The sequence below is a fragment of the Monodelphis domestica genome, chromosome 4 (genome assembly GCF_027887165.1).
Source record: "Monodelphis domestica isolate mMonDom1 chromosome 4, mMonDom1.pri, whole genome shotgun sequence".
Classification (NCBI taxonomy): Eukaryota; Metazoa; Chordata; class Mammalia; order Didelphimorphia; family Didelphidae; genus Monodelphis; species Monodelphis domestica.
This window is the reverse complement of record NC_077230.1, coordinates 58,837,406-58,864,126: the sequence shown is the minus strand read 5'-3', so window position 1 is coordinate 58,864,126 and position 26,721 is coordinate 58,837,406. Positions and strand designations below refer to the sequence as shown.

The 26,721-nt window shown below is 38.8% G+C and overlaps 2 protein-coding genes across 3 annotated transcripts in view; both read left to right on the top strand.

Annotated features, from left to right (window-relative positions):
* The first annotated feature begins 284 nt into the window (after positions 1-284).
* Positions 285-5,235, top strand: RPL24 (ribosomal protein L24). The gene is made up of 6 exons (XM_001370173.5): positions 285-445; positions 571-646; positions 1,377-1,487; positions 3,522-3,658; positions 4,225-4,288; positions 5,108-5,235. The coding sequence occupies exons 1-6, from the start codon at positions 441-443 to the stop codon at positions 5,186-5,188; spliced, it is 474 nt and encodes a 157-aa protein (XP_001370210.2). The 5' UTR covers positions 285-440; the 3' UTR covers positions 5,189-5,235.
* Positions 5,236-11,525: 6,290 nt separating this feature from the next.
* Positions 11,526-26,721, top strand: part of ZBTB11 (zinc finger and BTB domain containing 11) — a 30,279-nt gene continuing 15,083 nt past the window's right edge. The window contains exons 1-3 of one of the 2 annotated variants that reach the window (XM_001370237.4): positions 11,526-12,080; positions 25,373-25,608; positions 26,300-26,531. In XM_001370237.4, the coding sequence (XP_001370274.1) occupies positions 11,771-12,080; positions 25,373-25,608; positions 26,300-26,531 (778 nt within the window). In that variant the 5' untranslated portion in view covers positions 11,526-11,770. Of the gene's footprint in view, positions 12,081-23,114; positions 23,306-25,372; positions 25,609-26,299; positions 26,532-26,721 lie in introns of those variants that run through there. The other variant, XM_007493539.3, reaches the window with a different exon arrangement.

Sequence of the window (26,721 nt, the reverse complement as noted above, 5' to 3'; positions counted from 1 at the left end):
AATCCTGAACTGATTGTTACTAAGTGGTCACTATGTGCAAGTCGCTTTTTCATCTATAAAACGAGGACGATAATTGCCTCCAAAGTAAAATGTGAGTTAAGTTGTGGGGTGTAATCCAATAAAAAAAAAAAACTATTGGGGTCCGGAAGCAAGCCCGTATTTTTTGGGTTTCCCACCAGGTTCTATTCTTCCGGTCCGGTCCGTTCCGTTCCGTTCCGTTCCTTCCCTCCCCTCCCTCCCCTTCCCTTCCCTTCCCCCCGGAAGTGAACAAGCCCTACAACTAGCCGCATGAGAGTTTGACCTGTCACAGGAAGTGTTGTAGTCCCGGGGATTCTGACGAGAGCACAGGGCGGAAGAGGGCGGAGAAGGTCTACCGAGTTTATAAGAATCCTTCCCACAATCCTCTCTTCCTCTTCGCCATCTTCCTCCCGCTAGCAGCCATGAAGTAAGTAAAGAATCTCGCATCCTAATCCGTGTCCATCCTCCGCCCGGAGGCCGCCGTGCTCGCCGATATGGTGCTTTCTTACCATGGACGGCCTCCGTGACTGACTTCCCCGGTTTTCGTTTCAGGGTCGAACTGTGCAGCTTCAGCGGGTACAAGATCTACCCGGGTCACGGGAGACGCTACGCCCGCACCGACGGGAAGGTAAGACGCATTCGCGCCGCTCCCGGGCCCCGGGGACGCGAAGGAGGCAGCGGCCTGGACAGACAGCGAGCTCCTGACCTGACCTGCGGAGAAGCCACCATCTCCCATTTACCCGTAGTTACCACAAACCGGGTCACTTTATAGTCCTGTTTTGTTTTTCTGTTTACTTATTTTCTCCCCATCTCAATTCAGAGGCTAAAGGTTAAAGCAAAGCCTTCATAAATAAGCATAATCGAGCAAAACAAATTCCCACATTGCCCAGACTCATTCTTCGTTTTGACTCCACTGGAATAATGGCTGGTCAACACATTGATTGGAGGGCCTAAGTTCTGGTTTTGCAGACTTCATTCTAAATTAGTTCATAGAGGTTTTCCAAGGTTTCCCTGAATCCTCATCTCTCATCCCTTATGACCCAACATAATATTTCTTTAACTTTATATACCATAATTTAGCCATTTTTTCCAATAGATTGGTAGGCATTTACCCTTAGTTTCCAGTTGTTTTCCACTACAAAAAGTCATACCTTCTTTGTGCATATGCCTTCCAGTCATTGTTCAGAAACTTTTATCCTTTAGCCGTGCTTCTGGTAGTTTATGATGAAGGGCTTCCAAGTTTCCATAAATTGAAGTTATTATCCCTCTTACTGGTCATTTATCTATAGCAGGACAACAAATAGCTGAATCTTTTGAGAGTTCTTGTGATTAGGTAACCTTTTAAAATTTTCTTATAGGTTTTCCAGTTCTTGAATGCAAAATGTGAGTCTGCATTCCTTTCAAAGAGGAATCCTCGGCAGATCAATTGGACTGTCCTTTATAGAAGAAAGCACAAGAAGGGACAGTCGGTTAGTAAAATGTATTTGTTATCCAGAGGGGTTTGGGTGGGCCTTTTTTCATCCTTAACCTGTGGTGGGGAACACTTTGTCCACCAAGGCATATAACATTAGGTAGACAAGTTTTAGCTAACTTGTATGGGATTCTTAAAAGTTTAAGCAACTTAACTTTGACATGATCAGAATGTATATCATAAGCAGGACTTGAATCTAGAGCCATCCTCAAGGATCACAACCTGCCTTTCATAGCAGCCTGGAAAACACCTTGCTTAGGGTTCTAAGTGAAGGGTTATCCAGCCAGAAATATAAGATAGTTTTTATGGTGGATCTAGAACAGATAAATAAATTGCTAGAGTGTTGTTTTTTTTTTTAAGTAAGCTTTAGTAAACTCTTAAAAGAACCTTAATTTGTGTCATATTTTATTTTCCTTTGCAATCAAGTAATGATTTTAACAAAAGTTAAAGGGAATTTTTCAGTTGATAACTGGATTGGTCTTCTATTTAGTATGAGGTCCATTTGATGTTGTGATTGGAGGTTAGTAATGTATTGATTTAATTCTAAATATATTTTTGAGAACCATAGTTAGAACCACTCACAGTAGAACCAAAAGTGGTTAAATTATATAAGAATGAAACATGTCTCAGATTAAGTCTTGGTGTTTTGTTTTGTTTTTAATGAGTAGGTACTTTGAAAGTTTGAGCCTAAAATTGGGAAATGAGATGCAAGGATAGGACAGAGGTAAAGAATCAAGCCTTTTTGAAGATGTCCCATTTGAAATAAAACTTTAATAGTCCAATGGCTTTACATTTACATGTCACTTTCTGTATAGCTATGTAAACTATATTGGACCATAGAACATAGATCACTGTCTTATTTTACAGATGACAAGGCCCAGGGATGCTGTGACTTATCCAAGTTCACAATTGGCAGTCTAGGAAAAAAGCTAAACATAATCCAAGCTTTCTGGTTCTAGTGTTTTTGATAGACTTCTAATTTATTAACTAACCTAAGAAGCATCTAGGTGACACAGTGGATTGAGATCTGTATTAGTTGTGTTTCTGTATAATGTCAGATCCTTCATAGCTGTGTAATCCTGTAAGTCACATCAGACTATTTACCTGTAAAAGGAGGATAATAGCTCTTGACAGTTGTGAAAACAAATATTTGTGAAGTGACTAGCATAGTACCTAGCACATAGTGGGTACTTAATGCTTATTTCCCTCCCTCCTCCCACTGTGCACCCCCCCCCCCCCAATTATCTGATTTCAAATGACAGATCAAATGCATCAGTTATATACAGATTTAAGGCAGCAAGTATTGTGGACAAAGATTAAAAATAACCTCTGCCCTGAAGGAGTTTATTTCTGGCATTAGGAAAATATGCTCAAGTATAAAAACAAGGACTTGGGGCAAGAAAAGGCCTACCAGTTGAAGTGAACCTGCTGAGTAGCCTTATTTAGGAAGTGGAAGGAACTGAGATTTGAAGCGAGCCAGGCCTTGATGAAGTCAGGAAGGCATTTTGTGCTAGACACAGAGGTTCATCATTTATAGAGAATAGGAAATAAGCCAATTTGGGTAGAATGTAGAGTACTTTGCTGTGTGAAGAGACTTTGAACCTTGTTGAATAGGATTGATGGTGCCTTTGACAACAGAATACATAGGAACATTGTCAGATGTCTTGTATGTATTTCACTTTTTTTCACTTTGGTTTTTGGGTATTGGTGTTAGTTGTTGGATGGATCCATATATCCTGTTGCTTGTTCCTGTAAAAGGCAGGTGCTAGGTAAAATTAAAACTGGGTTCTTAGGTTTTCTAACTTCAGTAAAAATGGCCAGAGTAGGAAAATAAAAGGACAATTATCACAGAATATTTGAAATGGAATTGTTGTGGGTACATGAATTATTTTGGCTCCTAGCCAAAATACTTGGAAAGAAAATGTGCCCATTTTATTGTTTCAAGTATTGATTACTAAGTCAATGTGCAAATTCTTCTATGGTTAAACTGTTTACACTCCCCAGTCAATTAAATTCTGTTAATTTTCTTCAGGAAGAGATTCAAAAGAAAAGAACTCGCCGAGCTGTTAAATTCCAGAGGGCCATCACTGGGGCTTCTTTAGCTGATATAATGGCCAAGAGGAACCAGAAACCTGAAGTTCGAAAGGCTCAACGAGAACAAGCTATCAGGTGAGAAATCATTTATTAGTTTTTAGGTTTGTAGTTTGTGTTAATGGTCACACATCCTCAGTTTTTCTGTTTACATGTGTTGTAGAATGTTAGAAGCTTATACCTAAAAAGTTGATTTACAAGCATTATGGCCATTATATGGTCTATGAACATTTGCTGTCTAAAATAGGATCAATATTGGAAACATTTTCCTAGTATTGCAAACTTGTTATGGTATGTTGAATGATAATTAAGCAGTTTGGAAAATATTTTGCTTCTCTTAACCATGATTAGTGATAAGTGACATTGAAGCTCAGCTTGTATAAAATTGATGGTTATGTCACTTTAGGGTTTGGATACTCTGTTGACTTGGGAGTTTTACTAACAACTCTTTGTGTACTCCATACCACCTCATTGTGCTATGCTCTGAGAACACAAGAATGTTCTCAAATTCATGTTGGAAATGTAATGTTCTTGAGAGTGGGTGGGTGGTTATGAATGGAATTTTCTGTTTTGTTTCTGATACTTGGTTCAATGGCAGTCAACTTTGTATTTCTGCTTTAAGATAAATTTTTTTTACTTTCCAGGGCTGCCAAGGAAGCAAAAAAGGCTAAGCAAGCAACCAAGAAGACAGCTGCATCTGCTGCTAAGGTAATCATTATCATACTCTGGTTCTTGAAGTAAATTTACTTCAAATACTAAATCTCTACAATATGGGAAAAAGATTCAAGCAGGTGGCTTCTGTAGTTAGGACTATTGAAGAATGGAGGTGGTTTCAGATAAATGGAGTTGCTTCCGTTGCGACATTTGCACATTAGAGGTACATAAATAAGAAAACCTAGCTAAGTTAGTCACACATAAGCAGCTTCTTTTTTTTTCCCCATCTAAAATGCCTGTGGGCTCCTCCTTCTCCCCCCTCGCACCCACCCAACCCCCCCCCCCACCCCCATTACCCCAGAATGCAGAGGAAGTGCTTGTACTTGAATTTGGCTGCTAGGCATAGCATGTGAAAAATGTCTTCAGGTCTTCTGGAGAGGGTTAATGAAAGGAGTGTGACCACTCCCACCTGAGCACCAGTGCCATGACTTTGCCAACACAAGCCTAGAGGGAGGAAGACTTGAGTTTAGAGCTTCAGACTACTAGCTGTGTGACCTTGGTCAAATCACATAACCAGTTTGCCTGAGTTTCCTCCTTTAATGGTTGTTGTGAAAGTCAAATGAGGTATTAAGGAAATTGTGGAAGGTCCAGTTGTCTATCTCCCTATACTTGTACCACACAAAGTTAGTCTAGGTCTTTTTAAGTTCATGTAAAGAATCCTAAGCCGGGTATACACTAATAATAGCTAGAAAGGGTTTGAAGAGATGAAAATGGGGGGGGGGTACTTAATTTTTATTTTTGTGCCTGATTTGAGATGATAAACTATTTAACGATGTATAGGAAAAATGGAATCAACATTTTGTCTCTTTATAGGCTCCTACGAAGGCAGCACCTAAACAAAAGATTGTGAAACCTGTGAAAGTTTCTGCACCCAGAGTTGGTGGAAAACGTTAATTGTCTTCTAAATTGGATTAAGTAAAATAAAATTTAAAGTAACTTGACTTTTGAGTGCTTTATGAATTTTACTTCTTAACTATTAAGATTTGTTGTTAATGTTTGCTTTATGATAATGATTGCTTACAAAGTATGCTTTTGGTTTTATTTTTGCTGAAGTCATGCTTCTCTTCCTGTTTCAATCTCTTATTCTACATTGGTTAAATGATAAAATTGCCCTAATTGAAAACATTTTTGAGGAGGTATATTAATTGCTTACTCTTTTATCAAGTTGGATTTCTCATGTGATTTTCACGTATATCAAAGGCTGTGAGGACATAAAATTAGGTCATTTTGCTCTGATTTCCTACAAATCGCTAAATCTTAGTTCATTTATGTTTGACAGACATTTGACAATGTTAAAATAAATTTTTAAAGTGTTTATCATCTTTACATTGTCTACATTTCACCATGAATTATTTCCCCTCCTCCCAGTGAGTCATTCCTTTTTTTAAAGACATAAGGAAAGGGGGAGGGGTAGTAAAACCAACATAATAGGGAAAATCTGAGGTGTACCTCTCTGCTTTGGGGTCAAGTTTATTCTTTATATGTTCAATTTTGATTGTTTTATAGGTGTTACTTTCACTTACATAGTAGTAAAAACTTGTTTTACTAATTTTATTTACTTTGCATCACTCCTGTATTCACTATTGCCCAGTCAATTACATTCATGTGATATAATTTGGCTTTTCTTCAGATCAGTTATTTAATGTAGTCAAGTTCTGTATAGATCTGACTGCAATTTTTAATTTTAGGATTTTTATGGTATTTATGGCTATAATACAATGGGATACAGGATTGTTTGATTCTGTCAAAGCAACTTCCCATTTGTTTAGATTAACACAGAAATGTTTCACCTGAGCAGATGATTCTGTAATAAGGTTTCAAAGTTATTCTTCCCAAAAATAATTAGTATAACTTGCAAGTCTTTGTGACTGTCATTTTGCTCTTTAAAACTAGTAGTTTCCAACTCTGGTTTATTTGACCATGCTAATATATCAATCAACTTAACATTTAAACTACTCGCTTTCTCTGAGGCCCTGGGGCATACAAAGGAAATGAACAGTCTTGTCTTTCTGTTCACATAATAAACATGTGCCATGAACATCTGGGAATGTATGAAAAGGCCCCATGAAAGAAATAGCAGTTTTAGGGAAACTTGACTGTTAAAGGCAGTTATACACTGCAGGCTTTATACATGAGCATAGAGAAAAGCCATGCAGTGGGCCATGTGAAAACTAGCCAGAAGATACCAATTTGGCTTGTTTTGAAATGTGAACTACTCCAAATACTTAGTCCTAGATCACACATCACCTAGTTTTCAGTCTTAAGCAGATTGATTTCAGACCAAGGTCTGTATTCTGGTTGACTGGTGGGGGTGGGGAATATATATATAATTGTAGTTAATCCATTTATCCTACTTGGATCAAACATTTTTATTGAAGGCGTATGTGCCAGGCACTGCACTTAGGCACTGAGATATAAAAAACAGTCCCTGCTCTTAAGCTTATCACCTAAAAAGGGAGACCTGCTAAAAGAAGGCACTAGAATTAAAAAGGGATTAAGTTCCTGTAAAAGATGGGATTTTAGTTGGAATTTAAAGAAAGCCAGTAGGCAAAGTTGAGAATGTTCTACACCTTAGGGTCAGAGGAAAAGATAATATCTAGTTTGAATAGCAGAAGAGTTACTGGATTGGAAGAGTGTATTGGGAGCAGTGTAAGACTAAAGGCTGGAGGAAATGATCAGGAGTCACTGGGGTTTATTGAGGTAGGGCAGATAAGGGCATGTGATGTTAGACATTTGCTTTGGGAAGATCATTTTGGTGATTGAAATGGGAGGATGAATTAGAAAGGGAAAGAAAGAGGCAAGTAGACCCACCAGTAGGCTACTGCAATAATCCAAGCATGATTAGGTGAGGTGATGAGGGCCTACACTAGAGTGGTAGCAGTATAGCAACACTAGCCTTCATAGGTTTTGGCTATGGAGGGGAGTGAGGAATCCAAGCCAGACTCCTGGGTTGTGAGGCTGAGGGACTGGGATGATAGTGTTGCCTTTTACAGCAACAGGCAAGATGGAAAGGGAAAGATCTATTTGGGACACATTTAGTTTTAAGATATCTACTGGATACAGTTGGAGATTCAAGGTCAGTAGAGACACTGGGGCAGGAAAAGTAGATTTGAAAATAATCAAATGTTGATTAAATCTATGGGAGTTGATGAGATCACCAAATAAAATAGTATAGAGGGAGAATATCCAAAACGACCCTGAGGAACACCTTAAAAGATGGATCTTGGAGGAGGATCCAATAAAGCCAGATAGGGGGGAAAACCAGGAGATTAACTCCCCAAAACTTTAAGAAGAAAGTGTAAAGAGGTTATTTGTATCAGAGGCTACAGAGAAGTCAAGGAGAATGAGGATTGAGAAAAGGCCATTGGATTTGACAGATCTTTGGAAGGAAATTATAAGGTTGGAAACCAGACTATAGAGTTAAAGAGACTAAGAGGGCAAAGTTGAGGCACCTGTTTTTCAAAGGGTTTAGCTACAAAGGGCAGAAAAGAAATAGGATGTTAGTTATGGGGGATGAGTACAAGTGAGTTTTTCTAAAATGGGACATGGGAATGATGGTAGGAAATGAGCCAATAGGGAGCAATTAAAAGTAATAGAATGGAGATGATGGAGGGGGCAATCTGAGGGGATGGAATGGAATGAGATTGCCTTGGTAAGGTGACTTCGTGTGTAAGAAGGTATTCAATGAGTTTTTTTTCCTTTCAAGTGCTTTATTCTGCTATAGAACAGTCAAAATGGAGATGTAAAGCTTTGTGGTTAGTTTATATACTCTGTAGATACTATAACCAATTTAAAAGTTACACAGCAATAGATGTCCATTAATTCTTTTGGATTGCTTAAGCAATCCATCTGGATTACTGAAAACAAATCAGGCAAAACTGGAAAGTATTTCCTCTTGGATGACTTTTTTGTTTACTGGTAATGTTTACTGGTGAGCATACTGTACTCCAGGTCCATTATAGTTACTTTCTTCATTGGAGCTGTCATTATAAGCCTTTCTCCTCTGACCACCAGCAGGACCCTGAGAACTATCAAACTCCTGAAAATCCAAGAAAAAAGAGAATTTGTAAGCAAATAGCCTCAATTTTTTTCTATAAAATGAAGCAAGGACCTCAGCTGAAAATACAGGAGAGAAGGAGCAATGACATTTTTGAGGAGGGATGAAAAGATTTGGAAGAACCATTGTGGAGGGTGGGATAGTTCATAAGGAGGTCTAGTAGCATCACTTAGCAGCAGTGAGGGCCCAGTTGAGGTTGAATAACAGATTTGTAGTGGACCTAGTCAGAAAGACTGATTTCCTCCACCTTCATTCAGCAGGATGTTTTAAGAGCAAAATTGGCAAATAGAGTGATCTATGGTGGAGGTATAGCAGGACTCGATCGGTAAAAAAAGGGGCCTAGGGATTTGAAGAGACAATGTAGTGTTGAATTTTACCAAAGGGTCAAGATCAGGAAAAGGAGAGTGGCTACTATAGGGAATATGGGAAAGACTTGAAGGGGATCAAGGAACTAGAGGGCAGGTTTGGATAAAGACTTGGGTTTTGTAATAGAAAGCTGAGGGAGAGGTGAATAGCCAATCATGGGGATCATAGATTTAGGGCTAGAAGGGTCCTCAAAAGACTATAGAGGAACTCTGGAAACTTGAAGCCCCGTTTTTCTGATGCCCCAACCACCTTCCTTCACTTGACTGCTTTCTCTGTGTCTACCTCCTCCAGACTCATAATAACCTGCCCTCCTCTTCCAACATTGGAAACCATGATCAAATACCAATTGTTCCTAAATTAGTTCCTAGAGTGTCAATTTACTCACTATCATCTTACCCTTCATCTCTAGAACTTTTTTTTTTTAAACCTTCCTTCTTAGACTCAATACTATGTATTTGTTCCAAGGCAGAGGAACAAAAAGGGCTAGGCAATGGGGGTTAAGTGACTTGCCCTGGGTCACACAGCTAGGAAGTGTCAGGCCAAATTTGAACCTAGGACCTCCTGTCCCTAGGCCTGGCTCTCAATCTACTGTGCCACCCAGCTACCCCCTCTATAACTCTTAATACCAAAGTGCTCCTCCCTGGTCACAAATTAGCTAGTAGGTAGTCTTCCCCATTAGAATGTAAATTCAACAGCTGGTTAAGTCATTTTAGTTGTGCCCTACTCTTTGTGACCTCATTTGGGGTTTTCATGGCAAAAATGAGAGTAGTTTGTCATTTCCTTCTCCAGCTCATTTTACAGATGAGGAAGCTGAGGCCAACAAGGTATTAATGGATTTATCCAGGGTCACACAGTTAAGGCCTGTGTGAAGTTGCATTTGAACTTGGGTTTTCCTTAGTCCAGATGCAGAGCTCTATCCATTAGCTACCTAGTTGCCCTAACAGCTGATACTGTCCAGATTTTTTTAATGGATATTTCTGCTTTTAGTACCTAGAAAATGTCATTCAGATGTAAGACCATATTCGATTGTAATGAAAAAGGAGTTTTTATACTTCTTTCCTAGGACATAAGAAACTAGGATAGGATTTGTTTAAGATTCGATTAGGTGGCAGTTGATATAGACTGATAATCATGTGAAACTGAATTAAAGTGATTAAGATGATAATATTTACACAGGACCTATGTGCCCCTATGTATAACTGTTAAACATTTTATAAAAACTCATTTTATGCACATGCAGCATTTTCTAGATTGGAAATTCTTGGTAGGAAAGTAGCTCAGAGTAGTGGGTGAGCTAGTCTTACAAAGACCTGGCTTCAGATTAGTTTAAGACCAATGACACAGAGTGACTCCTTGACTTAGAGAACATCACCTAATTTCTCAGTGCCCAGCCAACTCATAAGACATAAATTTCAGAATCTTTCTTCCTTTGGGTGGGTGGGACAGCCTAGGTCCTAGGCCCTAGGAGAACCATTCCACAGGCTTTCCTTAATAGTTCTCCCCACCAAGGAAATTACAGGTCTGTACCTCAAACAGCTGATGAAGGAGTGAGGGAGGAATCTTAAGAATAAGGAGAATTGTAAACTATTGCATGTGTGAGTCCTGGCACTTGGTGCATTGGTCCTTAACTTTTTTTGTGTCATGGATGCCTCTGACTATTGAACCCCTTTTCAGAATGTTTTAAATGCATAAAATATGTAGGATTAAAAAGGAAACCAATTACAGATATAAATATACATTTTAAAAAAGACATGCATCTTATGTTAACAGAAAAGAGGTGGGAGGCACAATCAGGGAGAGATGGACACAAATAGAAAAATCAGACAATCACAGACCATTAAGCCCTTTATGCTCAGTTTCCTTGAGGGCCTGAGAATGGAGAAGAAAGAGACAGAAAGAAGGTGCCTTGAATACTGAGGTCCTTAAGAACTGAGCTGAATTCTGCCTCAGATATTTACTACTTGTGTAACTCTGGACAAGAAGTTAGTTAAAAGAACGACTAATAAATGTACATTATCTAATATGCTTGGGAACAAAGGATTTTTAATCCAAGATCTAAAGTCTTTTTTAAAAAATCGATTTGTATTCATCTTTCGTTTTCCCTTACTCTACTCTCTTGAGAGCTGTCCCCATTAAAGTGCCCTTCCCGGGCCACAAACTGGTAAGTGCGTCGACTTCCCTCACTAGAATGGCGGAGAGGGGGGCGGCGAGAAGACTGGTGTGAAGCGTTTCCAAACAATTTTTAGAAAAGAAATACTTTCCTAGCTGTGCAACCCTAGGCATGTCACTTAACCCTGACTGCCTAGCCCTTACCGTTCTTTGGTTTTAGAATTGATACTAAGACAGAGAGTAAAAAAAAAAAAAAACAACAACCTCTTAAAAAGGGTCAAGACTAATGAGCAAAATCAATCAATACACTGAAAAGATTTAGCTTTGTTCCCTGTGAACCTCTTCCATCTCGGAAAAGTAGGGGGAGGAGTGGGAAGGAGGGACATAAGGTTCCTCCTTAATTCCTTGATAGGTGGGCAAAAAGGTGATGGATAAAAAAAGCAATCTACTTATCTGTTTTTGACCTCATGGTTCCTTATAAACCGAACGTTTCTACTTACTCCCGGTACTATAGCCCTCACTCAGTTAAAGAACTGAAAAATCTAGGGGACGTGCCAGGACTTAAGATGGCCAATTGAAAGCACTACCGGTCCTGGACTGCCCACTTCCAACATGGCGTCCATGCGCCTTGAAATCCATCTGGGCCTCTTCAGGTAGAGTACGCACCACCCAAGAGCTAACGCCAGCCTCTTAGTTTACGTCACTTCCGGTGGTGCAGCAGCCATTTTGTCGGCCACAAGCGGATCCCGCGCGCTGGGGAAGTGCAGTTCCCCCTGGTTACAAACCCTCCGGTCACCGCCCTCCCCACCCCCATCCACCTCCCGCGGGTGCCGTCGGAGGGGTGACCGGGCAGGAAGAGCAGTCTTCCCTAGGGCCCGTGTATCCTCCAGCTGTCACAGGCCAGGGCCCGAGGCGGAGCGGCCAGGTGACCCGAGTTGTCCGGGATGTCGAGCGAGGAGAGCTACCGGGCCATCCTTCGCTACCTGACGAACGAGCGAGAGCCGTACGCGCCAGGGACCGAAGGCAACGCCAAGCGCAAGATCCGCAAGGCGGCCGCCTGCTATGTGGTGCGTGGCGGGACCCTCTACTACCAGCGGAGGCAGCGCCATCGCCAGCGCTTTGCCGAGCTCGAGGTGGTGCTGCAGCCCGAGAGGCGTCGGGGACTCATCGAGGCGGCACACCTGGGGCCAGACGGCACCCACCACACCCGGCATCAGACGTGGCACGACCTGTCCAAGAACTACTGGTGGCGAGGTAAGAACTGGGGGAGGGAGAAAGGGGAAGTAGGGAGAGAGGGGAGAAGGGGAAGGGAGCTGGGTCCCTCCCCCGCGCCCGCGACTCCCGCAGTCTCGGGGTCCCCGAGAGCATCCTAGCCTGACAGAGCCCGACCGGCCAGCCGGCGGGTGGGGGACTCGAAGCAAGCGGGCACATCCCACAGGAAGGAAGAAGGAGGGCGGGCTCTGGCCCGGGGTGGGGCCAAGGGGCTTCCCCCGAGATGCCAGGCCAGGGCGGCGGAGGGAGGGACCAGTGGAGTCTTATTCACTCATCCGCCCCGCCCCCCTCTGGATGGGAGGGAGGGAGGAGCCAAGTCCGAGATGGAGCCGACGGAGCAGGCGCAAGTCAGGCGCTGGGGTGGTGTAGGGGGAAGGGGGAGGTTGTTCTCAACTTTGGGATCTTACCCTCTAGGTGGCTGTGGTTGACAAAATCATGAAAGTGGCTGTATGCTGCACTTGGAGTTTGTCTGGCCTCAGTTCGAATCCTGCCCCCAAGCAATAATAATAACAGTATAAAGCTACATCGTTATGTAGTGCTTAATATGTGCCAGGCACTGCGCTAAATGCTTTACTATTATTTTTAAGTTTCATTTTCATAACAACCTTGGGATTTAGATGCTATTATTATCCCTATTTTACAGATGAAGAAACTAAGACATAGAGAACGGCCTTGCCTTGAGTCAAAGAGCCAGTGTCAGATACTGTATTGGAACTCTTGTCTTTTTGACAAGTTCAAAGCTATTTCTCCACGTTGCTACTTAGCTGACTTTTAAAAAAGTTTAGATACAAACTTTCAGAATGTATCTTTCCCATGCCCACAAAACTTTTTTTTTTTATTAACTCTCTAGCCCTTTTACAAGATAGAAGTTCTTGTAGAGTAGGAAATTGCTTGAGTACATTGGTATACTTAATGTTATATACAGAGAGGTGATTTTCTTGGGTAATTGTTTTTTAAAACTTTTTTATTACTCTGCTAAGAGAGGTAGCTAAGTGTCTCAGTGGTAACCTCAGACACTTCTTAGCTGTGTAATCCTGGGCAAGTCATTTAACTCCAAATGCCAGAACCTTACTGCTCCTTTGCCTTGGATCTGATACTTGTATGATTTGACAGAAGGTAAGGGTTTAAAAAAAAAAAGAATTATTGCTAGAAAGAGTTGGCCAATTCTTTGCCTCAGAACAGAACTTTCTCCATGAATCTTAAAAACATGCTGAACAATGAATTGTTCAATAAGTATTAAAATGGTACTTTGTCCTAGTAGGCCCTTAAATGCTTGGAATTAACAATTTAGTTTTGCAATCAAAGAGCGCTTCAAAACTTGTTTTTCTTTTCGCTCCAGGTTAAGTCAGGCCCTGACTGCTTTTTTATATGGTTAGTATAAAGTGCAGATTGCTTTTATAATTTCTCTTTGATATTTTTTCTCATTCTGTTTTTTTTTTTTTCATGAAAATAGGTATCCCTGATTTGATTTTTCAAAGGACCAGTACTGGGGAGAGTGGGAAGGAATTGTGACTTAAAATTTTCATAGACAGTTAGGTTTGCAGACTGCTAGACTTCCTAGAGTCAGAAAGACCTGAGTTCAAAGGCAGCCTGGACACTAGCTCTGGACAAGTCACTTATTCTTTGTTTCACTTTCCTCAAGGGTAAAATCTGAGATAATAATAGTATCTACCTGAAAGGGTTGTTGTGAGGTTCAAATGAGATATTTTTTAGTGTCTAACAGTGCTGGTACAGAGTAAGTGCTATAATAATAATTATTATTTTTGGTTTAAAATTCAGTAACAAATTTTTACATAAATGTAAACAAAAATCAAGTTGAAAACAAAGTTTTTAATTTGTTGTTTTGAATCAGTATAGGATTTTCTGAGTTTGGAGTTTTCTTGACAGAGATACTGGAATGGTTTGCCATTTCCTTCTCAGTATCATTTTACAGATAAAGAAATGAAGGCAAGCAGGATTAAGGTGATTTGCCAAGGGTCACACAACTAGTAAGTCTCTGAGATCATTTTTTGAACTCTAGTCTCTGCCTGACTTCAGGCTCAGTTCTCTATCCACTATGCCATCTAGCTGCCCCCTAGGATTCTAGATGCAGAATCCTAATATCAATTGAATTTTAAGGACTTCTAAAGAAATTTTACTGACACCTATTTAGTGTATTAGAATATAGTATTCAACAAGTACTTATGCATACAAAGACAAAAACCAAGCAGTTATACTCAAGGAGCTTGCTGGAGAAGCTGGCAGTGAGGGTTTCAGTGTACACTGATGTTCTAAAACCAGAGCTCATTAGTTTATAGTGTGATACAAGATAATTAATATGTTACATGTATCTGTCATTTTGTTTATTTTTAGAGTGAAAGTGAAACAACTCAATTCGACAAGCATTTATTAAGCACTTTCTATGTGCAAAGCACTGTGTTAGGCTCAGAATAACAAGACATATAAAAAAACTACAATTTCTGTGGTTGGATATTTATTAATTATTATATTTTAAAACTTCTTTTGGGTTAATTCTGATTCATGAAGTTGAAAAGGTTGTTTTTGTTAAAAAAAATCAGAATTACTAAAGCTTATATTTTCTCATCCTACTTATAATTTAGCATGAAATTCTAGAAACACTGATTTACCAAATTTATTTTTATTTTTATTTATTTATTCAGCCCCTCCCCTCTGTACACCATAGAAGGCATCATCTGGCAAAAAATATATAGATTATGTCTTTCTCAGTTCATTCTCTAGAGATGAACATTCACAAGTTATTCTTAGAATATTAATTTGTAGCTATATATAATGTTCTCTTGGTTTTACTAATTTCAGTCTTCATTATCTCTTGTAGTTCTTTTCAGTTTTTTAAAATTAGTTTGCTCATAATTTCTTATGGCACAATGATATTCCATCACAACCATATGCCACAATTTATTTAGCCTTTCCACAATTGATGGATAGTCCCTCAATTTCTAATTCCTTGCCACCACAAAGAGAGCTGCTATAAATATTTTGTGATTTATCCAAGTTTTAAGAATTGTCATGTTTGCATCTGGGCATTTGCTTTAGAAATATAGGTGAAGGGGCAGCTAGGTAGCTCAGTGGATAGAGAGTCAGGCCTGGAGTCAGGGGGATTTGAATTCAAATCTGGCCTCGACACTTCCTAACTGTCTGACCCTGGGCAAGTCATTTAACCATAATTGCCTATCTCTTATTGCTCTTTTGCCTTTGAATAAATACTTAATATTGATTTCTAAGACAGAAAGCAAGGATTTTAAAAGAAAAAATGTGTGTATATAGAAATATATATTATATACTTTAGAGAAATGTCCTTGAATAACATAGATGAAAAATTTTAAAAGAAGAGATAATCTGAAAGTGAAGAAATTCTTAGTACTTGTACAACAAAAGACCTTATTTAGATCTGACTCAGATATTAATGATTTTATGAAGAATCCCTGAATAAGTCATTTCTGAATTTTAAAGTATGTTTGCAAACAACTAAATTAAACAGTGCTTCATAATTCATTAATTATAACATGCGATCTGATTAAATATGTTTTTAAAGAGAATTCTCTCAAATTTGTATGATCTGGAAGCAACCTTAAAGGTAAATTGCCCAATTCAGTTAACTGAGGTTCAGAAAGATTAAATTACTTTTCTGAGATTATAGGGGTTAAAAGGAGCAGAGTTGGAATTTGACCCAAGGATTTCTGACTCCAGTCCATTACTGTTTCCTTTAGAGGTCATCTTGACCAATCCTCACATTTTACATGTATGAAAAGTTAGGTCCAAAGGTACTGAGTAAATGACTTATTCAAGGTATCCTCAGAACAGTGAAAAGCTAAGATTCCAACTCTAATCCCCTGACTCCAAATGCCCTCACAACCCCTGACTCTTTACTGGTAGAGTACTCTTACCATGCAGTTACATTCTTCAGTTGGTCTTTAAGATCAAGGCAGTATTCAGCCAAGTTATTTCCAAAGTCTATTAACTAAACTTTACTTAATGTCTCCAAATGATGCTTGATATAGTTCTTTTTTAAAAAATCCATATGTGAAAGAACAACAAATTATTGATTATAGACCCTTTAAAAATAGTCTTAACAGGAAACTTTAAAGAGGGACAAAACAAACCCATTTGAGTTTTTCAGAGCCATTGCTTTCAAGGCTGGTAAAGGCTCTTCTGTCCATTTGACTTTGGAAATACACAGTACAGAATTGTATTTAGTGAGGGTATCAAGATCAGTTGAAGACCTTCACCCTCAACTTATGAGCTCTGTAAACTCTCATTGCCTCATTCTTCTACCATCTTCTCAATACCACCTGCCTTGAGAACTGTTTATGCATCTTGATCTTTTTCCTTATCGCTACATTACCCTGCTCTTGCCCAGCATTTCCAGGGTCCCCTCTGAACTCCAATTTAACAAAGTTGTACCCTTCCATCTATTTTCTGAGCTGCCTTTATTTCTAGCCCCCTCTTATGTAAGAAACTATTTAAATTGAATAATTATGGTATCCATTTTGCAGAAATAGTGCCTGGACTATTATAGTAACCACCTGGGTCTCCCTAATGCCAGTCTCTTCCCACTTCAGTTTATCCTTCACTCAGCTGTTAAAAAGATCTTCTAAAAAATACAGATCTGACCCCACCCCCACCCCTCACTCCAGACTCAGTAAACCTCAGGGACTCTCTCTCACCACCAGGATCAAATCTAAAAATCATTTTTTTTTTAAGTTAAAAACCCTTTATAATCTGCTTTCTCCACCTCTACTTTTCTAGTCTTCTTAGATATCATACCCCCTCCAGCATTTTCTCTAACTGTTGCCCTTGCCTAGAATTTTCTCTCTCATCTCCATCTCCTGGCTTCTTTGTCTTCCTTCCAGACCCAGCTAATATATCAATTTCCACAGGAAGCCTTTCCTGATCTCCTTTAATCCTAGGGCCTTCCCTCTGTTGATTCTCTCCAATTTATGCTGTATATTTCTAGATTGTACATAATTGTTAGCATTTATTTACTCTTCATTAGACTGTGAGCTCCTTGAGAGCAAGAACTGTCTTCTACCTTTCTTTGGATCCCCAGAGCTTCTCATGGTGCCTGGCAGATAGAAGGCACTTAATATATAATTGTTGACTGATTGATTTACAGAATAACTTGAATGTTCAGTATCCTTTGTTAGCCAGGTGAAAAAATGAAACAGTCATTCATTCAGTAAATATTTAGAAAATTTTGTTGAAACCCAATCAGTGCTCTCATAGTGATTATTGTCTTTTAGGAAGATAAGATTTAAGCCTAGATGATAACACATGGAATTACACAAGCACATTATGTAGAGAGAGGGGAAAATGCTGTGTGAATCCAAAGGAAAAATTTCTTACCAATAAGAGTCCTTGTATTACTCAAGTTCTGTTTTTTGAAGTTAGGGATAGTTAGGGAATGATCATGTATTTTTAGAGGCAATATCATAGTTGATAGAGCATTGGGTCTGGAATCAGGATAACATTAGTTCAAACCCTTAGATACTTTATACAGCTGTGTAACCCTGGTTAACCTATTTGCCTCTGTTTCCTTGATAATAATAGCACCTATCTCCTAGAGTTGTGATGATTAATTGACTTTTATGAGTACCTGGCATATAGTAGGCACTTAATAAATGCTTATTTCCTTTCTTCCTTCTTTCCTGTCACTTCTCCTGCAGCACTGTTGTTTTTTACTCTATAGATATATTCTTCATGGCATTTCCTTTCTTATATTTTATTAATCCTTGATTAAATATATAGTGTTATTTATATTCAAAGGACATTAGTATCCATTTTATATAGAACATCCCCCAAATCAACTGGAGAAAAATTGACTCTTCTTCATAAACAACCGATTTTGAATTTTAAATTCTCATAATTCTTCTGATTATATATTCAACCTATTTTCTTCACTTCTAAAGTGCAGTTTATCTTTGATCATTGCTTAATTTTAAAATACAACACTGGATTTTCACATTTGTTTCGATTATGTTTCTAACCATTCTATACATATATATGCTTGTTAGTGTATTTTGTTTTATATCGTAGATTTTTATAAAGAAACAAAGGCTATTCTCTAAATTGACACCTTGGTAAGGGAGATGGAGTAGATGATCTCTAAGATCCAGGTGTGATTTTGTGTGTACATAAAACAAATTGTAATAAGAATATAATCAATGGCATCAACATTAAACTTTTATCTAGAGATTATACATATTTGTAATCCAATAAAACAACTCAAATAGGTCAATGTTCTCATTATAATGGATAGCCCCTCTAACAAAGCAGATTGCAGTCTATTCATGCCTGCCCAACTTGTCCTTGTCCTCTCTTGAGTTCACCTGAGGGTGTCCATCCAAGGTGCTAGAGGCCTTCTTTATTTTCTCCCAACACTCTTAGGATGCCACTGGGATAATGGAGCTCTCCACTTCTCATGGCTCTCCATATGAGCATACTATTTTACTCCTGTTCTTTGAAGTTTCTCATTATATGTTGCATTAGGCTCTCACACCCACCATTGCCCTTTGTGATATTCTTGTTTATGATCAGAGGGTAATTGAACATGTGAATCTCTGTTGTTACATGCTTCAGGGAATCTTGAATGACTTTAATATATGAATGGCAAACACCTAAGCTTGGAAGAATAATTTTAAGGCAATGTTCTGCATTTTATAATAAAATGGTTTTTAAGCAATAATAATAACAAGAACTAACATTTATATAGTGCTTATTATGTGGCAGGTACTGTGCAATTATCTCATTTGACTCTCAACAACCCTGGCAGGTAGGTGCTATTTTATAGATCAGGAATCTGAGGCAAACAGAGGTTAAGTGACTTGCTCCTGGCCCCATAAGCTAGTGTGTGTCTGAAGTTGGATTTGAACTCAAATGTTCTTGTTCCAGGCTGGGTGCTTTAACCACTACACCACCAGCTGCCCCAGTAATCATAGAACTGCAGAAACCATCTAGATGAGGACATTGACATGTAAGGAGATTAAGTGATATGCCCAAAGTCACATGGATGGTCAGTGGCAACATAGTAGCATCTTACATTATATGTATCATCCAGTTAGGCCTGGCTCTCATTCAGGAAATTGTTTTTGGAAGTCTCGATCCCTACCAAAATCTTCATCAAAGGTTCCCTTAAATGTAGATGATTTTTATAAACATTTTTGTAACATGGGAAAATGGACACATAGTTTCAAATGCTTTTAGTCACTTTTTTTGAGTGTAAGGTTCAAGATTGTTCCAATACCTTTTATAGCTTCTCCTTTGGATGCCTTGTGAATAGGTTCTTCAGTACCCTCAGAGTTACATCTCCTCCAGCATAGATCTGCCCTATATGCACACGGTCTATTCCTTTCCTGACTTTTTTTCCTCCCTTTAGTGCCAGTTCTGCCTGTGCAAACACACCCTAGAATTGTGATGTTAATCTTAAGGGTTTTGTTTCCTGTTGTTGATATTGAAAATAGTTCTTGTGAAAAATCTTCCATATCCTTCCATTTTTTATCCTTAATTATTCTTGGAATAAGTGACTTTACTTAGTAACTTCCATCTCTGTTCACTTGGGAAATAAGCAAAGTGTCTACTAAGTAAGGTGCCTTTTTAAGGCTCTTTTCATATTTTCATTATAGCAGTTGGTTAAAATCAGTTAAACTTCTGTTTGTGGTAATTATATAACCTGTAGAGATTTCATTTCCACCACTTGTTTCTGTTTTTTTCCACAAATAATAACTTGTTTGCGTAGTTCAGGACTAAGTTTCAGTTGATCATCATATTTTTTCATTATGTTTCTTTTTCTAGATATATATTAATTCTGATATTTGCTTTAACAAGTCAGTGGTCTGAATGTGCAGACAGCTAATTCAGGGATGATTTCCCACATCAATAATGAGTCTTCCTCTTTTAAAATATAAATAAGTTTTTCAGATGTTATTTGGTATTCTCCACATCTAAAACTTTAATCATTAAGCAATGGGTGAGGCTTCTATGTAGTCAACAATAGAGCCCCCAGCCTGGAGTCACAGAGACCTGAGTTCAGATCCAGACTTAAACAATTTCTAGTTAATATTCCTGGACTAGTCAATGGATCTTTATTGATCTCAGTCTTTGTCCTCTCTTATTCTTCTTGAACTGAGCTTTCTGATATATTTTTCACCCTCTCTACCTAATCCTGCATTTGCATTGAAGTTCATTGAGTATCAAGATGTATGTTTTCATTCATAGAGTCTTATCAAATTCTCTAACTCATTGTCCTCTGCTACCTATGTTATTAAAATAGGCTGACTCAGTGGCCTTTTTGGAAATACTTACCAGGAGCACTCCAACCAGATATCCTATGTAATATGTTTCTTACTTTACTTTGGACATATAATAAAACTTGTATTGCCAGCTCTTTTTTTTTTTGCCTCAACGAATAACTGTGACCCATCTTTCCAATTAACTACAGATTCCTTTTCTTCTTCTGGTATTACATAGGTTTATAACATCAGGATTGCTGTGAGTCAGTTCTTAAATGAATGGACAATCTCACAATATCAACAGCTAAGTTAAAGTTTTTGGACATTGCCCTGGGAGTGAGGTCAAGAAGAGTGAAAAAGGAAGAGAGGGTCTGCAACCTATGAGACTAGTTCTACTGATTAATTCCTGATTATTACAGTAGTCCAGCTGATGAAGACCTGAACTGTGGTGATAGCAGTGTCAATGAACAGAAAGATTTTGAAAGTCTGAAGGCAATACAAATGAGGCCAGGATTACTTGGGTCATAAGCTTTGATTAGTAGGAGGATGCTGATACTCTCAACAGTACCTGGAAAATTGAGAATCCAGGAGAGTTTATGGAAAAGATAATGAATTCTGTCCTGGACATGTTGAGTTTGAGATGTCTACAGAACATTCAGTTCAAGATGCCCAAAAGGCAGTTGGTAATACTAGACAGGAACTCAAGAGAGAGACTTGGACTAGATATACAGGTCTGGGAACCATCCACATAGAGATGATAATTGAATCCATGGGAGCAATGAGATCAAGCAAGAGAGTATATAAAGAAAAGAAAAGGTGGCTGAGGCTAATGGTTAACATTAGGAGCATACGTGATTAGTGGGCATACAAAACTACATGCAGAGTAAATATAGATGGAACAAATACAAAATAAGTGCCAGCCAGTTAGAAGGGAGGGCACTAGCAGTAGAAGGGATCAGGAAGGGTTGATGCTTGAGCTGTATCTGGAAGAGAAGGATTCAGTGAGGAAGAGATGAGGAGGGAGTGAATTCCAGGAGGGGGTGGGGGGAGGGTGGCTAGCATAATAAAGATTAGAAATGGAGGACTATATGTGAGAAACAAAGCGGTGACCAGTTTATCTAACCCACAGAGTATGGCAAAGGAGTGATGTATAATGAAAAGATACATAGGAGTTTGTATTTGAACCTAGAGGCAATAGAGAGCCACTGGATTTTGAGGATGGACGTTACATGGTCATGATCTGTACTTAAGGAAAATCATTTCGACAGCAATGTGGAGGATGAATATAGGGAGAGACTTGAGGTGGTGAAAACAACTAGGAAAATATTGTAATAGTTGAGGTGAGAAGCACTGAGGATGTGAATGAAAGTGGGGGCTATGTGAATGGTGTCAAATATGAGAGATGTTGTGAAGTGAGAAATGGTTGGATTTGGCAACAGATTGGATATGTGGGGTGAAAGAGAATGAGGAATCAAGGAATTCACAAGTGAGGTTGTGAGACTGGGACACCCAGAAAAATGGTGGTGAAAGAAATAGGGAAATTTGATTGTGGAGAAGATAAGTTCCATTTTGGGCATGTTGAGTTTGAGAGATCTCTGCAACATCCAATTCAAGATATCTAAAAGGTGGTTGGTGATGGGAACTCAAATTCGGGAAAAGATTGGATAAATAGACCTGGGAATAATCTATCTAGAGATGAGTAATTGAACTCATGAGAATTAATGAGGTCACCAAGAAAGGGTAATAGAAAAGAGACAGGGGCCTAGGACAGCCTCGGAGAACTCCTTAAGTTAGGAGGCATGTTGACTATGATAAAGCAATAGTGGACATTTTAGAAGAGGTGGTCAGAGATAAAGGAGAACCTGGACACAGTAATTTCTCAAAAATATAGAGATATTCAGAATATAGAATATTCAGAAGGACAGGGTGGGGTGGTCAGTAATGTCAAATGTAGCAGATAGGTTAAGAAGCATAAGAACTAAGAAAGAATTTCAGATTTCACAATTAAGACAGCATTGGTAACCTGGAAGAGAAGAGTTTCAGTTCAGTGAGGTAAGAAGCCAGATTGCAATTAGTGAAAGAAGTGGAGATAACTAGTGTAGACACTTTTACTGGGTTTGGTTGAGAAAGGGAAGAGAAATATCATCTTCAGGGGGATGGTAGGATCTAGAGAAGTTTTTTTTTTTTTTTTAAGGTTGGGGGAAACTTGAGCATGTTTGAAGGCAATAGGGGAAATAACTAGTAGAGAAGGAAAGTTGATCGTGGTGGAGGGAATAGTAGAGGAGGAGTGCAGTCTACAGAAAAAGTAGGGAGAGATTGAAATCAAAGACCAATGAGAAGGATTTAGCCTTGGCAAAGAGGACCACCTCATTGTTTGAGACCAGGGGACAGAAGGAGACCATGGTTGGGGTGTGATTTCTAGTTTTGAGACAAAGAGAAGATATAAGCCATGTGAATGGTCCTCAATTTTTCAGTAAAATAAGAGACAAGATTCTCAGCTCACTGAACAAAAGTAGCTTATAGAAATTGATTTAAAGGCCCAGGTCACATTGATAAGAAAGAAATAACTTTTGTCATCTGAGATGACAGATTTCAATCACTTTTTCATTTTAACAAATAGATGGGTTTTTGTTTTGCTTTTTACTTAAGCCATTTTAATGGGTTAACAGATGCTATAATGTCATGGGAATCTAGTAAGTTCCTGAAGCCAGGGACTCTTTCACTTTTGCCTTTTTATTCCCAGAAGAACATAGTGCGTGACACTTAGAACTTAATAAATGCTTGTTGACTGATTGATCTCAGAACTTCTTGAAAAACTTCAGCAAATGGAGGTAGCCAGAATTGTTGAAACAAAAACCAACAAGAAAGAAATCCATCCACTGGTTCTTATGGTACCTGATACCAATTAGATTTGAGGCATTCCTCTCTTTCTCCTTATTCATCAGCAGAGCCATCTGACAGGTATGCCTCTACATTTCCATAGCAATGCTGCATGCCTATAATCCCTGCCTCCTGGGGGATCACTGGAAATAGAGAGTTCTGGGGTACAGCAGACTAAGTTAATCCAGTGTCCACACTAAGTCTGACACCAATATGGGGGGGGTCACTGTGGGAGGGTATCAGATTGCCTAAGAAGGGACAAACCAGCCTAGGTCACAAATGAAGTGGGCCAAAGCTTCTGTGGTACAATGAAGCTATCAGTGGCCACTATACTTCTGTAATTTAGGGAGATCCAGACATTGAACTAAACTGAAACTAAACTTTCACAGCTGTTGCATGGGTAATCTAGTAAGAAAGCTGAATGACTGGTGATGAGTTAACACACTGTGGTAGAGGATTTGTATTTGGGGAAATGAACATATAATGTTTTTGTTTGTCCTTATTTCCAAGGGTAATTTGCTTTTAACTACTTTTTCATATTTAAATTTTTCCTAGTATTGACTATAAAGGCAGTTCCTGAGGGGCAGATCCTCAGCATAGAAATGGCCTGTATGTTTAAAAAAAATCTGCTTTTCCAGGTGCTTTTCTTGATATTATCTTTAGATCTACTGCTCTAACTGGAGTGCCTGGGACAGCAGAGTATGGACCTATATCCCCACTAGAACCACTGCTTCCCCAGCCTCTACAGCTTTTATTCTATACATATATTATCCATGCTTTTGACCTGACAGATGGAATCTCAGACTCCCAATACTAGAATAACCATGTAATGAACCCCTCAGTCCAATATGTACTATGAAAAATATTGCTGAGTGCCCTCTGGTTCTACTGCCAAGATTTTGCAAAGAAGCAAGAAGAGAGCAGCCCTTCTTCCTAGGGCAAGAGGACATGCGTTATTATCCTCACTTAAAATTTGGGATTGTATTTTCCCATTGAAACAGCTTAATAAATAGGATGACATGACAAAAAATTCAGTGACATTTAGGATTATTATGTTTTTTGGTGGAAAATTCACCTTGACTTCCTAACAATTGATGCACAGTTTTGTAATCAACATAATGGTGATGATAAACTTGAACCTATTATTTAAACTAAACTCTTCATCTTTTCCTCCAAACTCTCTCCCCTTCCATACTTCCCTACTACTGTCAAGAGCAACAACATATCCTCCAGTCACTGAGGCTCACAACCTAGGTATCTCCATAACTCACCCTCTCATTTCCCACCTCCTTCATATCCAATCTGTTGCCAAAGCTTGTTGATTTTACCTTCATAACATCTTTCACATATGCCCTCATCCCTCTCTTCATAGTGCTGCCACCTTGGTGCAGGTTTTCATCACTTTACACCTGGATTATTGCTATAGCCTTTTGGTTGGATGCTCTGCCTCAGTTTTCTCCCCTTTCCAGTCCATTCTCCACTCAGTTCTCAAAAGGGATCTACCTAAAGTATAAATCTGACCATGTCAGCCCCTCTTCCCTATCACCTCCAGTATCAAATATAGAATCCTTTGCTTCATGTTCAAAGACCTTCATAACCTGCTTCCCCATCCCCTACCTTTCTAGACTTCTTAGACATTGCATTTTCTTCATGGACTCTTCGATGCAAGAATACTAGCCTTCTTGCTGGGCCACCTCCTAATTCTGAGCTTTTTCTCTGGCTGTTGTCCATGCCTAGAATTCTCTCCCCTATCTCTATCTCCTGGCATCATTGGCATATGTTAAGGCGCAGCTAGAGACCCACCTTCTACAAGCTTTTCCCATATCCTCTTAATACTAGTGCTTTCTCTCTGTTGATTATCTCCAGTTTATTCTGTATGTATATCTTATTTGTATTTAGTTATTTTCTATGTCATTTTCCCTAATAGATTTCGCTCCTTGAGAGCAGGGACTGTCTTTTGTCTTTCTTTGTAACCCAGCTTTTAGCACAGTGCCTGGCACATAGGGAGTGCTTAATGAATCCTGGAGTGTTTAATAAATCCTCATTGGCTTGACTTGAATAATGGGAGTCACAAATTATTCTCTCACTTGTAATTTTAAATTAACAGTAGATATGCATTTAACATTTTCATTCTCATTTCCTCTTTAGGTATTTTAAAGCAAGTGAAAGATTACATTAAAGAGTGTAGCAAATGTCAGGAAAAGCTGGATCGAGCCCGTCCAATATCAGATACTTCTGAAATGTTAGAAGAATTGGGATTAGAACTAGAATCTACTGAAGAGAGTAATGAAACAGATGATGACCAAAGCAATCCTGCATCTGTTCCAAATGCAGTACCCAAGACGGTGAAAAAGAAGCCAATATCCAAACATGAACTTGTATTTGTAAGTGGCATTTTACTACTGCTTTAAAATTTGTGACTATAATGCTGTAATAAAGAATTTGGTCTTAGTGAATTTTATTTTTCAAAAACCACTATGAAGCTTTGGCTAATGGCATTAATATTAAATGAGTAAGCAGATTTAGGGCTCCAAAGTCCATTTGTCCGTTTAATATTACTAAATAGTTGCACATCGGATTTGTGTTCTGTAATGCTCCTTAGACCTTCCTAAATATTCCAGTTCTTACCTTCAGAAGGTGGTAAATCAATGACCTTTTGTGGCTTTTGGGGGGGGGGGGCAGAGGAGGAAAGAGAAGAGAAAAAAGTAGCTATTTAAAGATGGTTTTGTGTCTATTTAAATGTTTGGGAATTTGGTACAAAGAATGAGATCGAGTTTTGGCCTTAGGCAATATGAGTTATTTGACTTTACATAATTGTTGTAAGCATTTTTTTCTTTTGGGGGGGTTTTGGGGTTGTGGGAGGCTGATACAGGCAAGGAAAAGTAGGAGTAAGAACAAATAAATGTTTGATAATTGAAAAAAACATTTAAAAATAAAAACTGAAAAACATTTTCAAAGATGTTCATACCAGCTTATTGATGACAGTTCCTTCAGAAATGAAGAGTGATTTGTTTTATATTTAAAGTACAGACAGCAGCATAATACAGCTTTTGGTCTTGAATTTCTTTTTGATAGGTTGACACTAAAGGTGTTATGAAACAGTCTTCACCCAAACATTGTCGAGCCGTCTTAAAACAGCTGAATCAGCAGAGACTTAACAATCAGTTCTGTGATGTTACTCTGTTAATTGAGGGAGAAGAATACAGAGCTCATAAATCTGTTTTGTCAGCTAATAGCGAGTACTTCCGAGACCTTTTTATAGAAAAGGGAGCTGTTTCCAGTCACGAAGCTGTTGTGGATCTGTCAGGTAAACGTTTAGTCTTTTTTTTTTTTTTTAGTTTTTCATGCATAAATTTCTGGGAGAAGTATATGGAGTCACTGAGAGCTTCTGTTATAGTTAAGTGGGGCCAGGGAGCAAACTGAGCTGCATTTGCTTAGACTTTTTCTTATTTTAAGTATGATATACAGGATAGGACTTGGAAAAAAGTACCTTCCCC

Coding starts and splice junctions, on each gene's coding strand:
- RPL24 (XM_001370173.5), top strand. Junction 647..1,376: donor ACGCCCGCACCGACGGGAAG/GTAAGACGCATT, acceptor ATTTTCTTATAG/GTTTTCCAGTTCTTGAATGC. Junction 1,488..3,521: donor AGCACAAGAAGGGACAGTCG/GTTAGTAAAATG, acceptor AATTTTCTTCAG/GAAGAGATTCAAAAGAAAAG.